General features: G+C 47.5%; 1 protein-coding gene across 2 annotated transcripts in view; it reads right to left on the bottom strand.

The window, feature by feature from the left end:
* Positions 1-13109: 13109 nt before the first annotated feature.
* Positions 13110-15491, bottom strand: part of CRK (CRK proto-oncogene, adaptor protein) — a 33466-nt gene continuing 31084 nt past the window's right edge. For both annotated transcript variants that reach the window (XM_055256368.2, XM_055256369.2), the window contains exon 3: positions 13110-14130. In XM_055256368.2, the coding sequence (XP_055112343.1) occupies positions 13993-14130 (138 nt within the window). In that variant the 3' untranslated portion in view covers positions 13110-13992. The remainder of the gene's footprint in view (positions 14131-15491) is intronic.

Below are 15491 nucleotides of genomic sequence, written 5' to 3'. Positions count from 1 at the left end.
GGCGCCTGCCACCATGCCCGGCTAATTTTATTTTTTTTGAGATGGAGTCTTGTTCTGTCGCCCAGGCTGGAGTGCAGTGGCGCGATCTCGGCTCACTGCAAACTCCGCCTCCTGGGTTCACGCCATTCTCCCGCCTCAGCCTCCCGAGTAGCTGGGACTATAGGCCCCCGCCACCACGCCTGGCTAATTTTTTGTATTTTTAGTAGAGACGGGTTTCACCGTGTTAGCCAGGATGGTCTCGATCTCCTGACTTGGTGATCCACCCGCCTCGGCCTCCAAAAGTGCTGGGATTACAGGTGTGAGCCACCGCGCCCAGCCATGCCCGGCAAATTTTTTATATTTTTTAAGTAGAGATGGGGTTTCACCATGTTAGCCAGGATGGTCTTGATCTCCTGACCTCGTGATCCACCTGTCTCAACCTCCCTAAGTGCTGGGATTACAGGCGTGAGCCATCGCCCCTGGCCATCTTATTCTAATAGTTATTCAGTCATTTGATTCATTGATTTTGAGACAGGGTCTCCCTCTGTTGTCCAGGTTGGAGTGTCGTAGTGTGATCACGGCTCACTGCAGCCTCGACCTCCCTGAGTGCAAGCGATCCTCCCACCCCAACCTCCCACCTCAACCACAGGTGTGCACCTCCACCCTTAGCTAATATTTTTGTATTTTGCATTTTGTAGAGATAGAGTTTTGCCATGTTGCTCAGGCTGGTCTCAAACTCCTGGGCTCAAGCGATCCTCCCTCCTCAGCCTCCAAAAGTGCTGGGATTAGAGGTGTGAGCTACTGTGCCCGGCCTTCAGTAATTTGGTTTAGTTTTTAAGAGTGAAATAATAGGCCGGGCGTGGTGGCTCACGCTTGTAATCCCAGCACTTTGGGAGGCCGAGGCGGGCGGATCACGAGGTCAGGAGATCGAGACCACGGTGAAACCCCGTCTCTACTAAAAAAAATACAAAAAATTAGCCGGGCGTGGTGGCGGGCGCCTGTAGTCCCAGCTACTCGGAGAGGCTGAGGCAGGAGAATGGCGTGAACCCGGGAGGCGGAGCTTGCAGTGAGCCGAGATTGCGCCACTGCACTCCAGCCTGGGCGACAGAGCAAGACTCCGTCTCAAAAAAAAAAAAAAAAGAGTGAAATAATAATTTTATCTCTTCCTTTGGAATATGTAGAGCTTTTTTTTTGTTTTTGTTTTTGTTTTTTGAGACAGAATCTTGTTCTGTCACCAGGCTGGAGTACAATGGCACTAGCTTGGCTCACTGCAACCTCCGCCTCCCAGGTTCAACTGATTCTCCTGTCTCAGCCTCCTGAGTAGCTGGGATTACACGCACACGCCACCACGCCCAGCTAATTTTTGTATTTTTAGTGGAGACAGGGCTTCACCATGTTGGCTAGGATGGTCTCCATCTCTTCATCTCATGATCTGCCTGGCTTGGCCTCCCAAAATGCTGGGATTACAGGCGTGAGCCACTGCACCCAGCCATAGAGCTTTTACTTATTTTAATTAATTAATTTATTTATTTATTTATTTTTGAGACAGACTCTCACCCTGTCGTCTGGGTTGGAGTGCAATGGCACGATCTCAGCTCACTGCAACCTCCACGTCCCGGGTTCAAGCGATTCTCCTGCCTCAGCCTGCCAAGTAGCTGGGATTACAGGCACCTGCCACCATACCCGGCTAATTTTTTGTATCTTTAGTAGAAATGAACTTTCACCATGATAGCCAGGCTGGTCTCGAACTCCTGACCTCATGATCCGCCCGCCTCAGCCTCCCAAAGTGCTGGGATTACAGGCGTGAGCCACCGCGCCCGGCCAAGTTCTTATTTAATTCTAACTTCTTTTTTTTTTTTTTTTTTTGCGACGGAGTTCCATCCGCTCTTGTTGCCCAGGCTAGAGTGCAATGGCGCGATCTGTGGCTCACCGAAACCTCCGCCTCCTGGGTTCAAGCGATTCTCTTGCCTCAGCCTCCCGAGCAGCTGAGATTACAGGCCACCACACCCAGCTAATTTTGTATTTTTAGTAGAGATGGGGTTTCTCCATGTTGGTCAGGGTGGTCTCAAACTCCCAACCTCAGGTGATCCGCCCGCCTCGGCCTCCCAAAGTGCTGGGATTACAGGCACCCTGCCATGTTCTTATCTAATTCTAACTTCTTTCTGCATTGACTTGGAGCTTCAGAGAAATATTAAATAAGAGAGATAATAATGGGCATTATTGAATTCTATTGAATACTTGATTTTAATGGGAATGACTCTAGTGTTTCACCATTGAGGTTTACTATTGGTTTCTTATAAATAATTTTGTTTTTCTTTTTTTGAGATGGAGTCTCGCTCTGTCGCCCAGGCTGGAGTGCAGTGGCACGATCTCGGCTCACTGCAAGCTCCGCCTCCCAGGTTCACGCCATTCTCCTGCCTCAGCCTCCCGAGTAGCTGGGGCTACAGGCACCCGCCACCATGCCTGGCTAATTTTTTTTTTTTTTTTTTTTTTTTTGAGACGTAGTCTCACTCTGTCACCCAGGCTGGAGTACAGTGGCACAATCTCGGCTCACTGCAAGCTCCGCCTCCCGGGTTCACGCCATTCTCCTGCCTCACCCTGTAGCTGGGACTACAGGCGCCCGCCACCACGCCCGGCTAATTTTTTGTATTTTTAGTAGAGATGGGGTTTCACTGTGGTCTCGATCTCCTGACCTTGTGATCCGCCCGCCTCGGCCTCCCAAAGTGCTGGGATTACAAGCATGAGCCACCGCGCCCGGCCTAATTTTTTTGTATTTTTAGTAGAGACGGGGTTTCACCATGTTAGCCAGGATGGTCTCGATCTACTGACCTAGAGATCTGCCCACCTCAGCCTCCCAAAGTGCTGGGATTACAGGCCTGAGACACCATGCCTGGCCTAATTTATTTACTCTTTGAGACAGAGTCTCATTCTGTTGCCCAAGCTGGAGTGCAATGGCACAATCTTGGCTCACCGCAACCTCCACCTCCTCGGTTCAAGCGATTCTCCTTCCTTAACCTCCCAAGTAGCTGGGATTACAGGTGCCCGCCACCATGCCTGGCTAATTTTTGTAGTTTAGTAGAGATGGGGTTTCACCACGTTGGTCAGGCTGGTCTGGAACTCCTGACCTCAAGTGATCCCCCTGCCTCGGCCTCCCAAATTGATGGGATTACAGGCGTGAGCCACCGCACCTGGCCTCTATTTGATTTTTTAGACACAAACGTCTTGCTATTTTGCAGTCTGGACTCAAACTCCTGGGCTCAAGTGATCCTCTCTAAGAGTGAAAGAAAGAAGAAAAAAACATGAAATGCGGCTCAACAGTTAAAGACAGATTTATTTTAGAGAAAATAAACCTGAGAGGGGCTTCTGGCTGACTTCAGTCAAGAGTGCTTACTCTTACAGACTGAGAGTATATATTGGTTTGAGGGTGAGGGGGCTTATTACAAGCTGGGAATGTTTCTGCGTGGGGAAATTTTATGGCAGGGTTGGAATGTCTTGGGTGGAGAGGGTTATCTTGGGGCTGACATCTTTCTGGCTGGAGGGGGTTATGTTGGGACTAACGTGTCTCTGGTCGGGGAGGAGTTTGTCATGTTTCTGTTCGGAAATGTTATTTGTGCTTTATGGTCATGCTAACCTTAGCCATTAGGCTGATGCCCTGTGGGTTTAGGCGGTTTTTTGTTTTGTTTGTTTGTCTTTGAGAGGAGTCTCCCTCTGTCGCCCAGGCTGGAGTGCAGTGGCACGGTCTCGGCTCAGTGCAACCTCCGCCTCCGGGGTTCACACCATTCTCCTGCCTCAGCCTCCTGAGTAGCTGGGACTACAGGTGTCCACCACCACGCCCGGCTAATTTTTTGTATTTTTAGTAGAGACAGGGTTTCACCATGTTGGCCAAGCTGGTCTCTAACTCCCAATCTTAGGTAATCTGCCTGCCTTGGCCTTCTAAAGTGTTGGGATTACAGGCATGAGCCACTGCGCTCAGCCCTAATTTTTGTATTTTTAGTAGAGACAGGGTTTCGCCATGTTCACCAGGATGGTCTGGAACTCCTGACCTCAGGTGATCTGCCCACCTCGGCCTCTCAGAGTGCTGGGATTACAGGCGTGAGCCACTGCGCCCCACCTCTTCCTGCCTTTTTTTTTTTTTTTTTTTTAAGACAGAGTTTCACTCTTACTGCCCAGGCTGGAGTACAATAGCACAATCTTGGCCCACCACAACCTCCACCTCTCAGGTTCAAGCAATTCTCCTGCCTCAGCCTCCCTAGTAGCTGGGATTACAGGCATGTGCCACCACACCTGGCTAATTTTGTGTTTTTAGTAGAGACGGCGTTTCTCCATGTTGCTCAGGCTGGTCTCAAACTCCCAACCTGAGGTGATCTGCCCGCCTCGGCCTCCCAAAGTGCTGGGATTACAGGCATGAGCCACCACGCCCAGCCATTTTATTTTTCATATCATATGTGGAAAGACGATGACTCTGGGTTGTTTGTCATGTAAAATATCTCACACTCTGGACTTTTTTTTGGAAACGGGGGGTCTCGCTCTGTCACCTAGGCTGGAGTACAGTGGCGCAATCTCCACTCACTGCAACCTCCACCTCCCGGGTTCAAGCCATTCTCAACTCAGCCTCCTGAGTAGCTGGGATTAAGGTGCCGCCACCACGCCCAGGTAATTTTTGTATTTTTAGTAGAGACAAGGTTTCACCATTTTAGCTGGGATGGTCTCGATCTCCTGACCTCGTGATTACAGGTGTGAACCACCGTACCTGGCCCTCTGGACTTGTTTCTTTGCTTCCTTGTGATGCTATTTAAATTGTTTCCTATTCCTTAAATTTCCTGTAAAGTGGTAACTGGATGACAGCCAGGTTCAGGTTTTTTTTTTTTTTTTTTTTTTTTTTTGCCAGAATACCTCAGACGTGGTGCTTGCTGCAAGCTTCCTTTGCTCTTATTGTGCTAAGATGGACAAGTGACAATATTTAAAGAATATGTTTGTTGGGGCCGGGCACAGGGGCTCACGCCTGTAATCTTGGCACTTTGGGAGGCTGAGGTGGCAGATCACCTGAAGTCAGGAATTGGGAGACCAGCTGGGTCAACATAGTAAAACCCCATCTCTAGACAGAGCAAGACTCCATCTCAAAAAGCAAAACAAAAGAATATGTTCATTGAGAAACAATTTCCACACCATGAATTCACCTATTTTGAGCAAGAATTCAATGAGTTTTAGTATATTACAGTTATCCAGCCATCGCCACAGTCTAATTTTAGAACATTCCCATCATACTAAAATCAAACTTTGTGCCCATTTACAATCAGTCTCCATTCCTACTCCCAGCCCTAGGCAACCACTAATCTATTTCCTATCTCTATAGATTTGCCTTTTATAGAAATAAATCATATTTTGTGTGCTTTTTCTGGTGACTTCTGAATTCAATTTAGACATATTAACCTCCCTGAGTCTGTTGTTTTTCCTTGCTCCCATTTCTCTCAATTCCTCATTGATTTATTCTGATCCATTAATAAGCGTTGTCTTTAGTTTTTTTTTTGTTTGTTTGTTTGTTTTGAGATGGAGTCTCGCTCTTTCACCCAGGCTGGAGTGCAGTGGCGCGATCTCGGCTCACTGCAGGCTCCGCCCCCCGGGGTTCACGCCATTCTCCTGCCTCAGCCTCCCGCGTAGCTGGGACTACAGGCGCCCGCCACCTCGCCCGGCTAATTTTTTGTATTTTTTTAGTAGAGACGGGGTTTCACCGTGTTAGCCAGGATGGTCTCGATCTCCTGACCTCGTGATCCGCCCGCCTCGGCCTCCCAAAGTGCTGGGATTACAGGCGTGAGCCACCGCGCCCGGCGAGTTGTCTTTAGTTTTGTGCTTACTTCATTTTGCTGCATTGCGTACCCTGTGCCCTTGCATATTCTTTAGTAACCAGCTCTGTGCTAACTTTCATTTGAATATCAGGGCCTTGTTGGCTCATAAGGAACTTTTGTGGGACTCATTAAAAAAGGTACCCCTGCCAAAGAAATGCCCTCGGCTGGCCGGGCGCTGTGGCTCACGCTTGTAATCCCAGCACTTTGGGAGGCCGAGGCGGGCGGATCACGAGGTCAGGAGATCGAGACCATGGTGAAACCCCGTCTCTACTAAAAAATACAAAAAGTTAGCCGGGCGTGGTGGCGGGCGCCTGTAGTCCCAGCTACTCGGAGAGGCTGAGGCAGGAGAATGGCGTGAACCCGGGAGGCGGAGCTTGCAGTGAGCCGTGATTGCGCCACTGCACTCCAGCCTGGGCGACAGAGCGAGACTCCGTCTCCAAAAAAAAAAAGAAAAAAAAAAAAAAAAAGAAATGCCCTCGGTTGAATTAAAAAATGATCCTGCTGGGCGCAGTGGCTCACACCTGTAATGGGCGTGAGCCACTGTGCCTGGCCTAAGTGATTGTTATTTTAAGCCACTAAGGATTGGCATGGTTTACTTTGCAGCAAAAGCTAACTGATAGAGTAACTTTGTTTTGAGACAGAGTCCTGCTGTGATGCTCAGGCTGGAGTGAAATGGTGTGATCTCAGCTCACTGCAACCTCCGCTTCCTGGGTTCAAGTGATTCTCCTGCCTCAGCCTCTCAAGTAGCTGGGACTACAGGTATGCACCATCACGCCCGGCTTTTTTTTTTTTTTTTTTTTTGAGACGGAGTCTTGCTCTTTCTCCCAGCCTGGAGAGCAGTGGCATGATCTCGGCTCACTGCAACCTCCACCTCCCAGGTTCAAGCAATTCTCCTGTCTCAGCCTCCCAAGTAGCTAGGATTACAGGTGCCTGCCACTAGGTCCAGCTAGTTTTTGTATTTTTATTAGACATGGGGTTTCACCATGTTGGCCAGGCTGGTCTCGAACTCCCGACCTCAGGTGATCTGCCCACGTCGGCCTCCCAAAGTGCTGGGATTACAGGCGTAAGCCACCATGCCTGGCCTAAGTATCATAGTTTTTCGAATAGCCAAAAGTGGCACCTATAAAATTGATCTCACCAGAAAAAAAATAGACAAAGTTCATCCTGTTGTTCCAAATTCTAGTTGCTAGCCCAGTACACTGGTGTTTTATCTTCCCACTAAGATGAAATTTGCCACAAGTGATTCCAAACAAGTTTTCCCTGGTTCTTGCTGATGTAAATGTCGGTCACCATGACAACAACAGAAAAGACTGCCCTTGATCATATGGCAGGGCTTACTGAGGAACCAGAAGCAACTGGCCGGTTCAGACATAAACCTGATCCCACAGGCATGCCCAACAAGGGAAATGAGAAACTGGGGCAAATTTTTCTTCAAAAGTGAAAGTAGAGGAGGCACTGATTCTAATGGGAGAAAAGGAGAAATCAACCACTTTCTCTTACATTTTTTGAGGATGGTATCTGGCTTTCTCCTTTTTTTGTTATATTAAAAGACTCCTAAAAGGATATGGTCTCAGACTCACGCCAATTCTACCTTTTCTTTTTGTTTTTGAGAGGGAGTCTGGCTCCGTCGCCAGGCTGGAGTGCAGTGGCGCGATCTCGGCTCACTACAACCTCCAACTCCCGGGTTCAAGCGATTCTCCTGCCTCAGCCTCCCGAGTAGCTGGGATTACAGGTGTGCGGCACCACGCCTGGATAATTTTTGTATTTTTAGTAGAGAAGGAGTTTTGCCATGTTGGCCAGACTGGTCTGAAACTCCTGACCTCAAGTGATGCACTCGCCTTGGCCTCCCAGTGTTGGGATCCCAGGCATGAGCCACCGCACCCAGCCCCAACTCTATCTTTAACCCACCTTCACATTAAAATGGGGTTGTGACTTTAACCATGATGCACAAGAACAGTCACAAGAACTCTGCCCGTTAGTTGCTTTCTTGAGTTGAAGGCCTAAATAACAAGATAAGAGGTACTTTTTTTTTTTTTTTTTGAGACAGAGTCTTGCACTGTGGCCCAGGCTGGAGTGCAGTGGCGTGACTTTGGCTCACTGCAACCTCCACCTCCTGGGTTCAAGCAGTTATCCCACCTCACCTCCTGAGTAGCTGGGATTACAGGCAAGTGCCACTATGACTGTCTAGTTTTGTATTTTTAGTAGCGATGGTGTTTCACCATGTTGGCCAGGCTGGTCTCCAACTCCTGACCTCAGGTGATCTCCCTACCTCGGTTTCCCAAAGCACCGGGATGATAGGCGTGAGCCACTGCGCCCGGCCTGCTCTGTTTTTGAGCTTCACTTCTAGATGGCTGGTTCTTTTTTGCCCTCTACCTTATCTCCCATTTCATAGTCTTCAGAACATGGATGGCAACCGCACGCCACGTTCTCCGCCTCTCCCTGTCAAACTTAGCAGGGTTAATGGTTATTTTCACATTTTCTTCTATACCGGCCCCCTCTCATCTTTTCATACCTGTAAGAGGAATAGAATTTAACCTGGAAGTCAAGGTCACAAAATATGACAGCTGGTATGAATACTGTAGACTGTATAAAGGAACACACCATTCAACAGGTTTTTTTTTGGTTTTGGGTTTTGTTTCAGACAGGGTCTTATCCTGTCGCTCAGGCTGGAGTGAAGCGGCACAATCTCACTGCACCGTCAGCCTCTTGGGTTCAAGCAATTCTTCTGCCTCGGCTGCCTAAGTGGCTGGGATTACAGGCGCACACCACCACACCCAGCTGATTTTTTTTTGTATTTTTAGTAGAGACAGTGTTTCACCATGTGGGCCAGGCTAGTTTTAAACTCCTGATCTCAAGTGATTCCACCGCCTAGGCCTCCCAAGTGCTAGGATTACAGGCATAAGCCACTGTACCTGGCCTGCTTTCAGGCCTTTATATGATTCTTATGGTCCCCTCAAATCAGTATTTTATGACTCATACTGATGGAGACCCTTAAAAATATCACCAGGCCAGAGGCTGGGCGCGGTGGCTCACGCCTGTAATTCCAGCACATTGGGAGGCCGAGGCGGGTGGATCACCTAAGGTCAGTTCAAGACCAGCCTGGCCAACATGGTGAAACCCCGTCTCTACTAAAAATACAAAAATTAGCCGGGCCTGGTGGCAGGCGCTTGTAATCCCAGCTACTCGGGAGGCTGAGGCAGGAGAATCGCTTGAACCCGGGAGGCGAGGTTGCAGCGAGCTGAGATTGCACCATTGCACTCCAGCCTTGGGCACGAGAGTGAAATTTCGTCTTTAAAAAAAAAAAAAAAATCACGAGGCCAGGCACGGTGGCTCACGCCTGTAATCCCAGTACTTTGGGAGGCCAAGGTGGGTGGATCACCTGTGGTCAGGAGGTTTGAGACCAGCCTGGCCAAAATGGCGAAACCCCATCTCTACTAAAAATACAAAAATTAGCCAGGTATGGTGGCATGTGCCTGTAATCCCAGCTACTCAGGAGGGTGAGGCAGAAGAATCGCTTGAACACAGGAGGCAGGGGTTACAACGAGCTGAGATAGCACCACTGCACTCCAGCCTGTGCAACAAGGGCGAAACTCCGTTTCCCCACCCCGCCCCGCCAAAAAAAAAGGGCCAGATACGGTGGCTAATCCCTGTAATCCTAGCACTTTGGGAGACTGAGGCAGGTGGATCACCTGAGGTCGGGAGTTCCAGACCAGCCTGACCAACATGGAGAAATCCCGTTTCTACTAAAAAAACAAAATTAGCCGGGCATGGTGGCACACGCCTGTAATCCCAGCTACTCGGGAGGCTGAGGCAGGGGAATTGCTTGAACCCGGGAGGTGGAGGTTGCAGTGAGCCAAGATCGCAGCACTGCACTCCAGCCTGGGCAACAAGAGTGAAACTCCATCTCAAAAATAAATAAATAAATAAAAATTAAAAAAAAATCTGTATCTATATATCTCACCATTGATTAATCCCATCTTTTTTTTTTTTTTTTTTTTTTTCTGAGATGGAGTCTCGCTTTGTCACCTAGGCTGGAGTGCAGTGGCGTGATCTCAGCTTACTGCGATCTCCACTTCCCAGGTTCAAGTAATTCACCTGCCTCAGCCTCCTGAGTAGCTGGGACTACAGATGCACACCACAACGCCTGGCTAATTTTTGTATTTTATTGATTGATTGATTGAGACAGTGTCTTGCTCTGTTGCTCAGGCTGGAGTACGGTGGTGCCATCTCGGATCACTGCAACCTCTGCCTCCCGGGTTCAAGCGATTCTCCTGCCTCAGCGTCCCGTGTAGCTGGGACTACAGGCACATGCCACCATGCCCGGCTAATTTTTCATATTTTTAATAGAGATGGGGTTTCACCATGTTAGCCAGGATGGTGTCTATCTCCTGACCTTGTGATCCACCCACCTCAGCCTCCTCAATTGCTGGGATTACAGGCGTGAGCCATCATGCCCAGCCAGATTTTTTTATTTTTAGTAGAGACAGAGTTTCACTATGTTGGCCAGGCTGGTCTCAAACTCCTGACCTTGCAATCCGCTCACCTCGGCCTCCCAAGGTGCTGGGATTACAGGCATGAGCCACCACACCTGGCCTAATCCCACCTTTAATAAGCACCCACTGAGCTTGTATAATTGTTTATCTAATTATATGACTATAGGCTGCTGAAGGCACATACCTCCTATTCCCTAAGCATAAAGATTTACCTCTGGATGGGCGCGGTGGTGGCTGAAGCCTGTAATCCCAGCACTTTAGGAGGCGGAGGCAGGTAGATCACCTGAGGTCAGGAGTTCGAGACCAGCCTGGCTAACATGGTGAAACCCCATTTCTACTAAAAATACAAAAAATTAGCTGGGCGTGGTGGTGCATGCCTGTAACCCCAGCTACTCGGGGGGCAGAGGCAGGAGAATCGCTTGAACATGGGAGGCGGAAGTTACAGTGAGCTGAGATCGCATCACTGCACCCCAGCTTGGGCCACAAGAGCGAAACTGTCTCAAAAAAAAAAAAAAAAAAAGATTTAGCTCTTTTGTGAAAAATATTCAAAGATTACTTTTTCCAAAAGATCACCAAGCCAAACATTTGGCCATATTTTTATTTACTACATATACTATAAACATATACAATACATGCTACCAAAAAAATTTTTTTTAAATTTAACTGTCAAGAAAGTGTATAGTGTTATAATACAATGGCACATGTTTATATTTTATTTCAAATTGGTTTGCTTATCACCTATTTCAAACCATTAACAGTGAAATGTTACTTGTGGATAATTAAAAATTATCTATTTGCATTATTAACAATAAACGATTCCAACAAATTAATAAGAATTAACCATGTCAAATATTAGTATTCGAAAAATGGGATTTGCAGAAATGATTATATTAAATATAGCAGCCAATTTCAGTTTACTTTGCCAATAGGATTTCAGCATTTGTTGTTTTTGGAAGACACTTAAAAGACATCCTTTGATTTCTTGAGGTGCATTAACTGCCACACCCAACAGCCAAATCCAGCCCAGTGGTTCATGGAACGGCTCTGGATCACCGATCACTGAGGACTCCTTAGGACTTGAGTAGTGCTGCCTGTTCCACTGATATTACATACGATGAAGAGAGACATTACAAGCCAATATCAAAGCCAAAGGGAAATAGGAACATTCAAATCAGTTGCGACAAGGTTTTTCTACAAATATTTTAGATGCCATACTTTCAGGAAAACAAGATTTAATGTGTATGTGGATTTTACAGTATCTATGTTCTAACTGAAAATTTAACAAAGCAGTCAGATGGAATTACATCTAATATTACAAATTTGTTCATTCAACACTAATGAGCACCCACTCTGTGCATAGCACTGTGCTAACATTTTAAAAGTTGAGTTTCATGTCTTTATCAAGCATGACCTTAGTGTGAGGTAAAAATACATTAAATTAGCGTCAACTCATTAGTCTGCTTGTGGTCATGTATGGAATCCTGGGCCAGCTGGCTTCCCTGTGCCACGTCACCAGTTTCTCAGTCTCCTCATTCACTCAGACAAATACATGCACACTGACTGTATGTCAGACAATGTGCCAGTCATCGGATACCACAATCTGGTATAGGTTCAAAGAATGCAAATTTATCATATTAACCTATGCAGAACAATTAGAAAGGCAGATTATTTTTCCAAAATGAGGTCCAAAGCCAACTATAAGGTGTTTCATACCACATTACAGACCGGTAAGTGCCTTTATAGACTGAGAACTAACGTGGAAGTTTCATGCTGTCGTCTAAATAGCCTAGATCATTTTTGGTCTCATAGGTCTATTTTGTGGAGCACCTGACCCCGTATAAATCATTCCATACTTAAATGGGTTTGTAAACTAAACCTGAACATAAACAAAAAGAGCCAAAAATGAAGGCAGTTTATAATGTTCTTCAACAGCATTACTCTCCCCATGAGAAATGAATACTACATAAGTAATTCACGATTGGTTCAACTTTTTTCTTTTTTCCTTTTTTTTGAGACTGAGTCTTGCCCTGTTGCCCAGGCTGGAATGCAGTGGTGCTATCTCAGCTCACTGCATCCTCCGCCTCCCAGGTTTAAGCAATTCTCCTGCCTCAGCCTCCCGAGTAGCTGGGATTACAGGCGCGCGCCACCATGCCAGGCTAATTTTTTGTATCTTTAGTAGAGATGGCGTTTCACTACATTGGCCAGGCTGGTCTCGAACTCCTGACCTCATGATCCACCCGCCTTGGCCTCCCAAAGTGCTGGGATTACAGATGTGAGCCACTGCGCCCAGCCGGTTCAACACTTTTCAAAGCACTAACCCTACCCCAAACTCATGTAATACTAACTTGACTTTTATACAAGTTGCACAGAATGCAGAGGGCAGAATTTGGCCCCAAAACCTTCCACAGAATATTAGAGGTGATTGGTCCTTCCACTCCGAGTAGAACCTAAGAATTCCAAGAGTCTCCTAATAGGATACTGGCCCTCTGGAGAAATGGCCCTGCTAGATCCCATTAGTTAGGACTCTAGTTAGCTGCTGTAGAAGGGTGACCTACTACGACCCTTTTGGGGAAGGCAGAGAGCTGGGAGACTGGCTGTGCACTTAGTGAATCCAACACTGGCTTAAAGCTATGCACTGAATAAAGTGCTCGGTACATCCTGCTTTTCACCTGGAATGAAAATACACACTTATCTTAGGAATTAACCTACTTACAGGTTTCAGGGGACAAGAATGTCAAGGGCTGAAGGAATCCCAAGAAAAAGTATGAAGCATTGACTAGGAGGGAACAAATGCTTCTAGTAGTGTTTTTTTTTTTTTTTTTTTTTTTTTTTTTTTTTTTTTTTTTTTTTTTTTTTTTTTTTTGGAGACGGAGTCTCGCTCTGTCACCCAGGCTGGAGTGCAGTGGCGCAGTCTCGGCTCACTGCAAGCTCCGCCTCCCGGGTTCACGCCATTCTCCTGTCTCAGCCTCTCCGAGTAGCTGGGACTACAGGCGCCCGCCACCACGCCCGGCTAATTTTTTTGTATTTTTAGTAGAGACGGGGTTTCACCGTGGTCTCGATCTCCTGACCTTGTGATCCGCCCGCCTCGGCCTCCCAAAGTGCTGGGATTACAAGCGTGAGCCACCGCGCCCGGCTAGTAGTGTTCTTAGAATTCTTAGGATCTGAAATGTCAGAATGAGTCATACGCTGGTCATGCTCCATACAATGAAAGCAATCCTGCTTGATACTATTCACACGGTGCATGATTACTTCACAGGGGTGGAAGGGAACAGTCTGTCGCCATTTGATAGTATGGTTCCAGAATGAAAACAAAACCACTGAATCAATCAGGGTAAGCAGTGTGTAACACTCCTTCCTGTCCATCGGTTTTCCACAGGGTGATTTGCATTGCCTGAGAGAAAGGAAGCAAGATACCTATCCCCTCTGATACACACAGGCATGACCACTACATCCTCCAATTGCCAATTCAGAAGCTAACACACAAACCCTCCAGTTCGTACCCTGAATATGGTAAGTAAGACTAGGAATGGAGTAGTTCAGTCTAAAAAAGATCACAGGTAACAGAATGCTTATATAAACTAGACTGCTTTTGACATCTGTAAGAAAACTGTATAGATGGCAGTTGGAAAAAAAAAAAAAGATTGTTCCCATCTGTCAGCAAAACTGTTGAGCTATACTCAGCTGAAGTCCTCATCGGGATTCTGTTGATCCAGCAGACGGACATGTGTGAATGGGAAGTGACCTCGTTTGCCATTACACTCCCCTTCCCACTGACCACTCACATTAATCTTCGTAACCTTTACCAGCTCACCGACCTGCAGGAGGAGAATAAGGAGAGCACTTTATTTCCAGTTAGGAATGCAAGCTGAACAACTCCATTCTCTGGTTAGGCACACCCTGCCCATGTGACTGCTCTAGGGATATTACAGAAATGGCCATTTGCTGCCTCCCCAGCCCCAGCCACCAGACTGATTACTTGTGGTTAATGCAGGCAGAAGGAAGAAGTGTTTTTAGCAGTGCGGAAAAACAAGAGAATAAAGTAAAAAAGGATCCCAGATAATGATACTTTTTGATGAAAAAAGGAAAGTGATAATCATTGGAAACCTCAACTGTCTCTGCATGAGCAATCCCAGCTTCAGTGAGTTCGCTAGTGTTCCCTTTCTTTGTACTCACTACCCACAGCTTTCTGCCTGCTCCGCAGGCCCTGTCTGAGAAGAAGCAGCTTTCTCCCCCCTTTTTTTTTTTCCTTTTTTTTTTTGAGACGGAATCTCTCTCTGTCACCCAGGCTGGATGACAGTGGCGTGATCTTGGCTCACTGCAAGCTCCGCCTCCCAGGTTCAAGCAATTCTCCTGCCACAGCCTCCCGAGTAGCTGGGACTACAGGTGCCCGCCACCATGCCCAGCTAATTTTTGTATTTTTAGTAGAGATGGAGTTTCACCATCTTGGCCAGGCTGGTCTCGAATTCCTGACCTCGTGATCCACCTTGCCTTGGCCTCCCAAAGTGCTGGGATTACAGGCGTGAGCCACTGCGCCCGGCCGCCTTCTCCCCTCTTTAGCATATGGCAGCAGCACAATCCCCCAGCCCACTCGCACACATCCTGGCCTGTTACTGCTTGCACAGCAGAAAGCGATCATGGCAAGCATAGGTCACTTAGTCCTAGAGAATCAAGTGTTCCTATCACCTCCTGACCAAGGCAAGCCTTTTCCCATATGGGCAGGTATAGGCCAAAACTCCAACTCCAATTAGCTCCCAGAAAACCCCCACCTCATTCAGCAAGCTCCACTTCACAAGCCACTGCCTGCCCAGCCCCCGAATCCCACCATCGGACAGACCTTGCTGCTTCCTCAAAGCTGCTTGTTACCTGATCATTACCCAATGAGGGGTCAAAAAAACCAACTATGGCTGGGTACAGTGGCTGACACCTGCAATCCCAGCACTTGGTGAGCCTGACACAGGTGGATGGATTGCTTCAGCTCAGGAGTTTGAGACCCGCCTGAGCAACATGGTGAAACCGTCTCTACAAAAAATACAAAAATTAGCTGGGTGTGGTGGTGGTTGCTCATAGTACCAGCTACTCGGGAGGCTGAGGTGGGAGGATTGCTTGAGCCCAGGAGGCAGAGGTTGCAGTGAGCCGAGATCACACCACTGCACTCCAGCCTGGGCAACAGAGCCAG

This window comes from Symphalangus syndactylus, chromosome 20, assembly GCF_028878055.3.
Source record: "Symphalangus syndactylus isolate Jambi chromosome 20, NHGRI_mSymSyn1-v2.1_pri, whole genome shotgun sequence".
Lineage (NCBI taxonomy): Eukaryota > Metazoa > Chordata > Mammalia > Primates > Hylobatidae > Symphalangus > Symphalangus syndactylus.
Note: the sequence above shows the minus strand (reverse complement) of the source record. Positions and strands in the feature narration are given on the sequence as shown.